The 7,538-nt window shown below is 43.8% G+C and overlaps 1 protein-coding gene across 1 annotated transcript in view; it reads left to right on the top strand.

Moving 5' to 3' along the window:
• The first annotated feature begins 5,157 nt into the window (after positions 1-5,157).
• Positions 5,158-7,538, top strand: part of LOC115549925 (deoxynucleoside triphosphate triphosphohydrolase SAMHD1-like) — a 3,155-nt gene continuing 774 nt past the window's right edge. The window contains exons 1-6 of the mRNA XM_030365041.1: positions 5,158-5,604; positions 5,703-5,794; positions 5,881-5,987; positions 6,179-6,318; positions 6,495-6,563; positions 7,158-7,262. Coding sequence (XP_030220901.1) covers positions 5,793-5,794; positions 5,881-5,987; positions 6,179-6,318; positions 6,495-6,563; positions 7,158-7,262 — 423 coding nt within the window. The 5' untranslated portion in view covers positions 5,158-5,604; positions 5,703-5,792. The remainder of the gene's footprint in view (positions 5,605-5,702; positions 5,795-5,880; positions 5,988-6,178; positions 6,319-6,494; positions 6,564-7,157; positions 7,263-7,538) is intronic.

Genomic DNA, 7,538 nt, shown 5'->3' with positions numbered 1-7,538 from the left:
AACACAGCCAGTAGCTTGCTTGATATCAGTTTGCCATCAAGTTCGACAGGCGTGCAAGTTGCAGGTGAGTTTCAAAAAGACACTCGAATTTAAAATTCAACTGTATTTGTAAAGACATTATCCTTTTTATATATATTATCCTTTTATCATTTAGCATGCTAAACTGTTGAATTTAAGCGTCATCACTGCTCTCGGTCTGCTCTCAGAATTCCGAGAGACGAGACAAAAAGGGGGCGTGCCTCCGAGAAATGCCGCAAGAAAGCTGGGAGAATTCCCGACTTCCGACTCGGAAGGCTGGCGTCCGAGGAATCAGGAACACGGCTCAAGACGGCTCAGTCCGGATCACGCCCACTTTTGGCGGTGGAAACGCGACCCGTGCCGCACCTGGAAAAGGGGCTGTCTGTCTGTCGAAGAGGATGTCTCTGTGTGTGTGTGTGTGTGTGTGTGTGTGTGTGTGTGTGTGTGTGTGTGTGTGTGTGTGTGTGTGTGTGTGTGTGTGTGTGTGTGTGTGTGTGTGTGTGTGTGTGTGTGTGTGGCAAGAACGAGTGCGCCACAATTCGCCGTTAATTAACGGCGGATTTTGGCACACTCGGCTTGCTAGACGTGTGTGCAGGGGCGTAGCACCAAGAGGTACTGATGCCCCCCCCCCCCCGAATTCCCCCTACCAGCCCCCTGCGCAGAATTGTTGACGGGGGGACGGAGAACAACAGTTGTTGACGGGGGAGGGGGGGGTGGTAGAAGATTTAAAAAAAATATATATTATATAATACAAAGGAATACATTTAGGATATAGAGGACCAAACTCCCAACCAGAGTTTGCAGTAGGCCTACTACATTTACCATGGTTAAAAATGCCTGCACAAGACTGTAAGTGACTCTTTTAGAAATAATAATGATAATAATAATAATAATAATAATAATAATAATAATAATAATAATAATAATAATATTAATAACAATAATAAGTATAGTTGCGAGCAGCAATGTGGGGGTCAAGCATAATGGGACTTGATAAACAAATTTTGCTGGACGGACGTTATTGGCTAGGTGGCTACATGACGACCGTCTCGGTAATCGTAATACCGACAGCCGGTGGGATGAACTAGAGCGTTATACGAGAACGCGTCAATGTTTACCAAATGGAAAAATTACCCCCATAGTGGTAAGGGCGCAATACAGTCTGCCTGACAGAACAAATGACACAAATACAATGGGATTATTCGGAACAATATCCCGAACAGAGACACAATGTAAACAAGTATGCCTTCTGAAGGTGGTGCATGAAGCATCTAATCCAGTAAGAATTCAGTTTATATTAAAAGTGGGCAAAATGGTAAATAACGTCATTGGTGCATTATACATGCAGTACCGCTTTTTGCCACACGAGTGCAGTGTCTACCCTTTAATGAGCGCTGTTCAACTAACATTAATAACACTAACATTGAAATAAATGAAGTAGTGTTCTGATTGTATGCTGTATGAAAGTTATTGGCAAATGTGTATCACAATGAAAATACATTGAAGTTGTTTCTAAGGGCTGGAATGGACTTGCTGCTAACAACGCACCCCTAAAAGTCAAATCACACCAAATTATTTGGGCATCATCAGGATAGGGTCATAAGACTATGAGCCAAGTTTGGTTTGGATGCATGAAGGCCTTGCGGAGATATGAGCTCACTTCCTGTTTGACATACCCCTGAGGTCAAAGGTCAGCAAATAGTTTGGATGTCCCCAGAATGATGTCATGAGTCTATGTACCAAGCTTGGCTATGATACGTTAAAGAGATGCTGAGAACAGGCTTACTTCCTGTTTGGCTGCTTTGCCGTCAAGTTTGATTGGCTGTCACGGCAAAACGGTTTTGAATTTGAGAAAGCTGTTTTACACATTTGTTCAGCTTGGTCTGAAGATCATATATGCCAAGGTTCATGAAGATTGGACATAATTTGTGGCCTGTGGAAATGTACAACTGATTTTGACAACTTTGAACATGGCGGCGAATTTCTGAGGTTGCCATGGGAAATATTTTATTAGCTATATGGGGCGGTCTGACAGTATCACCAGCAGTGGCGGCAGGTGAATTTTATTATAGGGGGGGCAGAAAGTTTGTAAACCAACTTTCTGCCCCTGTAGGGGGGTCTGGGGCCATCATCCCCGCAAATCCCCATTGAAAATGCATTGAAGGCTCAATTTCCGAAAAAAAAAGTTTTAACATTAGAGTCAACGGAGAAGGCTTGGGCGATTTTCCACGTCGATGAATTCGCCCATAGAGGCGGGACCATTTGAAACGCGACTTGAATCTGACGATTCTGATTGGACAATGACAGATAATAGGTCTGGAACACTGAAAACTACTTTTGCCGTGATAGAATAAAAAAATTAAAAAAATCCTCTTTCTACCAGTTGGTAGTGCGTCGTCCAAATCGCCCCTATACACCATCCGCCCCTGATTACCAGACATTGAAAATAAGTGTGTAATATACTCACGTGAAGAGAGAGTAGTTAAAACACGTCTTTGTTAATTATAGCGCCCCCTATAGGTCAATGATCAACATGATGATGTCATGGGTCTATGTACCAAGTATGGTTATGATATGTCAAAGGGCTGCTGAGATGTTGGCGTATTTCCTGTTTGGCCGCTTCACGGTCGAATTTGATTGGCGGTAGCGGGCAAACGGTTTAGAATTTGAACAATATTTTGATGTTTTTTATCAAGAATGGCCTGTAGATCATGTGGCCAAGATTGGAGATGATTGCACAAAATCTGTGATAGAAGTAGCATTTTGAAGGTTTTGGACATAAACCAAGATGGCGGAAAATCCATCATGGCGCAAAATGGCGTCATGGGGTGCGTTGAACTCGACTTGGTTCAAGAATTCCAATGATACCTTGTTTGTGAATATTGGATGAATGGGTCGAAAGTTCTAAGCATGAATGCATGTCCAACTTTGACCTGTTGGTGGCGCTAGAGCTGATGAGCTAGCAACCTCAAATTTGCTTGAGGGCTAATGGGCCAGGGCCCCGTTTCCCGAAAGCATCTTTAGCCTAAGGGGATCGCAGAGTGGGTCGTACGAGCATCGTACAGTTTTCACACCGTTTCCCGAAAGCATCTTTGGTAGTCACGAGTCTCAATCACTCTTCGACGTGCATGAAAACCAGCCGCGTAGTTATGAGGGAGGCCGTCCTCACACCAATCTTCCTCGTCGTCATCGTCCCTAATGTCCTCGGGTTCAACCCAAGCTACCCCAGCCTTAGCTGCAATTTTGTGCAACATAGCTGTCACACATATCACAGCGCATGACTTGGCCGGCGAAAACTGGAGCCTTCCGCTGGACTTGTGAAGGCATCTAAAGCGCAACTTCCACCTCCCGATCGTGCGCTCAGGATTAGGACTGATATATATGTCGGCCTAGGCTTAATCAATTGTGTTTTAATATCTTTAGCATTCATATTATTGCAATCTATTCTTTTCGTAGGCTACTCTGCGGTTGGCCTTGATGGGGAGATATTTTTTTTTAACCCCATTTTCCTCCGACATTCCTGCGTCTCCCCCTGCGTCATAGCCCGTTTCAGCACCATGTCAGTGGACAGGTACAATCCTACGTTCCTCTTGAGTGCAGCGAATGCTCGTTCACGTTAAGAGGAGTTTCGGGAAACGCTCCAAAGAAATTATCCATGGTTCGAAGGGTCCACCTTTCGCACCATCTTACGAGCGAAGATCCATCGATATCGGGAAACGGGGCCCAGTCCTGAACCAGTGTGCCAAATTTCACAACTTTTCACCAAGGAGTTCTATGGGCTGCCATAGACTCCCATGGAGGTAAAATAATAATAAGAAACAGTACGAAAAAAATAGGTTATCTCGCAACTTCGTTGCTTGACACCCCATTCATACAAAAACAAAAGGTTGTCTCGTAACTTCGTTGCTTGACACCCAACAATAGGTTGTCTCGCAGCTTCGCTGCTTGACACCCAATAATAATAGTGGATATTATAGGGGATCTAAATTCTTATTGATATATGGACCTCTTAACCATGAATGTAACCTTTGACTTGACAGACAATAAAGTCAGTTAGTTTAGTTGTTTTCAGTATGAGGGGTTTTGAGGGGGTGTTATGGGGAAGAAGAGCGAGTGGACCCAAATGCTCGACACAGAGCAAATAATAAGGGGCTTCACTGAGAGCAACAAATAAGTTACGGCAGGAAAAGGGACGAGGAATTTGTTTGCAGGCAGATAGACAGGCAGGTAGTCGGCAACAGGCGAGTAGTCGGACAGGCGAGGATTCGGCAACAGGATGGTCGGCAGACTAGACACAGGGAGAAGACAGTTTGGCGAAAGCGACCGAACACTACAACCAACAATCTGAACACGGGGAGGGGCCAGGGACGAGGTACTGACTGCTAGGTGTGAAACAACGATCTAGCGATGATTGTCTGGGGAACCCGGAGAAACTACTGTGTGCTGATGGAAGATTGCCGGCAGGTGGGTAGAGCGCGGTAGATGAACGGGTGATGAGACTGGCCCCCACACAGAAGTGGACGGTGTGACAGGAGAAGGCTCAATGCTGCTCTCATGAGAGACAGGAGTCATTTACATTCAGGGCATTTAGCAGACACCTTTATCCAAAGCGACTTACAATAAGTACATTTGTAAGAAGAAAGAGAGACAATATATCGCTGTCGGTACAGTAAGGATGTTTATAGAACCAAGTGCCAAGCACTAACAACTGCTAGGTCAACCCCTTCCTCATATACAACAAAGATAGGATCACATGCTACACAATGCTAAGTACCATTGCAAGGACCACCAAGTGCAAGGACGTACTATATACAATAAGTGCGTAAGAGGGGGGTAAGGGGGGGAGGCTATGCAGAGTCGGTAAACTCTGAACAAGTGAGTCTTGAGTGAGATGAGGAACGGAGTCAGTGATGCAATAAAAAAAAGATCCTAATAGCTTTGGTTTAACCAATGAAGGCTGTGAAGAAACTAGAAATTAAAATGTAAATCGAATATCTTTCACATTTTTCTCCCAGAAGGCCATCCAACCAGACCTCCATAGCCGTCACTGTTTCTCTATCCTCGCAATATTCTCCCCTTTTTTTACCCATTACCTGTTTGTAAACCCCTCTGCACCTTCCTGCTCCATAATGACTGGTATCAGAATTCACTGCACCACTTTGTGATACATTCTTTGAAAATCTCCTTGGTGACCTAACCATACTCAATACACAGCCACAGCTGCCAGGGATATCTTCCTCTCTGGATCAACCAATCAATGGAGAAACAAAGCAAGAACCTGTAAAAGTAATCCTGCACTATCATGTCAATGTATTCATCCTTTCCGTTCCTCATCTCAGAGACTGCCATCACCTGGGCATCAAGAATAACTTTGACCACGACCGCTTCATCAAGTTCGCCAGGGTGTGTGAGGTGGACAAAGAAAAAGACGCAGAGGAGAAGCAAATCCGTACCAGAGACAAGGGCAAGTTCGCCAGGGTGTGTGATGTGGAAAAAGAAAAAGACGCAGAGGAGAAGCAAATCTGTACCAGAGACAAGGACAAAAAAAAAGAAGCAGAGGGGAGTCAAATCTGTACCAGAGACAAGGTAAAATGATCTCAGACTTCTGTTTTTAATCTGATTGAAGCAGCTCTCTAATTGGTCCTATATTTGACTAAACATAACTCTGGGAATTCATTCAACAGGAAGTGGGCAATGTGTATGACTTCTTTCACACAAGAAACTGTCTCCACAGAAGAGCCTACCAGCACAAAGTAACAAACATTGTTGAGACCATGTAAGTACTGTGTCTGTGCTAGGTACTATAATAATTACGAAAGTAACTGTTTTCCAAACTGAGTCTGGTTGTGTTTTTCTAACTAGGATCACCGAGGCCTTACTATTGGCGGACCGACACCTCCAAATCGAGGGGTCAAATAGGCAAATGTCCACAGCTATAGATGACATGGAGGCATACACCAAGCTGACTGGTGAGTGTTGATATCACACTGTGCTGTGGTTGGCTTGGCTATTGCATTTTTAAATGTCAAAGACTAATTCTTTCTTACCCCAAGGGTAAACCTACCCTAAGGCTTCCTTAAGCAAGATGCCTCACCACTATCTGCTCCTTATTAGAAGATGAACTATAAGTCACTTCTGATGTGTGTCTACGCCCCTGTAGACAATGTCTTCGAACAGATCCTCTTTTCTACCTCAATGGAGCTGGCTGGGGCCAGGGAGATCCTAACAAACATCCGGCACCGTCGCCTCTACAAGTGTGTGGGCCAGTTCTATACAGAGAATGAAATCAACGATACAGAGGTATACGTGTGTGTGTGTGTGTGTGTGTGTGTGTGTGTGTGTGTGTGTGTGTGTGTGTGTGTGTGTGTGTGTGTGTGTGTGTGTGTGTGTGTGTGTGTGTGTGTGTGTGTGTGTGTTAGAAGTGACAGAGGAACAAATCCATGACAGTTTTGACGCTCTTTCCCTGATCTTTCCAGGAGGCAATTGGTATGCAGTTGGCAGGTGACGAGGACATTAACCTGACCCCAAACGACCTCATTGTCAATGTACGTCCTACTGTCTCTTAGTGGCATCAAATCTATGCTGATTTTAAAGATTCCCTTTGAGAGGTTTGTGGTTGGTCTGATAGCTCTGTGGTGGGAATCAGATATGCAAATCCTAGATGCAGATATGATTTACATTTCAACAATGTCCTCCCTTCCTACATTCATCTGTGATTGAGAAGTGTTGCGTTAACTTGACAGGCAAGATAGCTTCCCTTAACCAACCAGGGAGTAAATGCACCGATTGGTAAGAAATTATCCGGGACTGTTCTAAATTGTGGGACGTGGCCCAGGCGTGCAGATGAAAGATATCAGAAATCCAGTTAGCTGCTGTTGTATTAAGCAGTTTGAAAATATATATAAAATAACAGTGCTAATTGTTGTTTTTAACAATGACCAGTGGTTTTCCATCCATAATTTCACTGCACATTATATATACCCTAAACTATGTGTGTGACAAATATGTCTCTACATTAAATTGAAAAAATACCTTTTTAATTTATTTGTTTTCATGATCAACCTATACTATATTCATCCCTCCACAGCGCAATGCATGCGTCAGTAAATGGTAAAATGTCTCCCCCTGGTGTCTCCTAGGTTACCAAGATGAACTATGGCATGGGGAAGAAGAATCCCATCGATCACGTACGTTTTTACCGCAAGAGTGCACCCAACAGGGCCTTCAAGATCCCCAGGGGCCAGGTAAGAACTTTGCCATTGAACACAATCATTTTTAAAAGCATGTCAGTGCAGTATAAACATATATGTATATGAGAGATAATATGTTCATTTATAAGGGTTATTGTGATGAATAGTAAACACTGACTTCCCAATCTTAGACTGGCATTGCAGTGCATGCGTGAGATAAGCTGAACACTGGGCATCATTGGGGCAGCATTTCAGAGTAGACTCACATTGTAACTCAGCGTTACAACTGTAGTCATGTTGTTCAAAAAATAAACAATTGGAGTAAAACTA

This window comes from Gadus morhua, chromosome 1 (genome assembly GCF_902167405.1).
Source record: "Gadus morhua chromosome 1, gadMor3.0, whole genome shotgun sequence".
Classification (NCBI taxonomy): Eukaryota; Metazoa; Chordata; class Actinopteri; order Gadiformes; family Gadidae; genus Gadus; species Gadus morhua.
The sequence above is the reverse complement of the archived record's forward strand: the minus strand, read 5'-3'. Positions and strand labels throughout refer to the sequence as shown.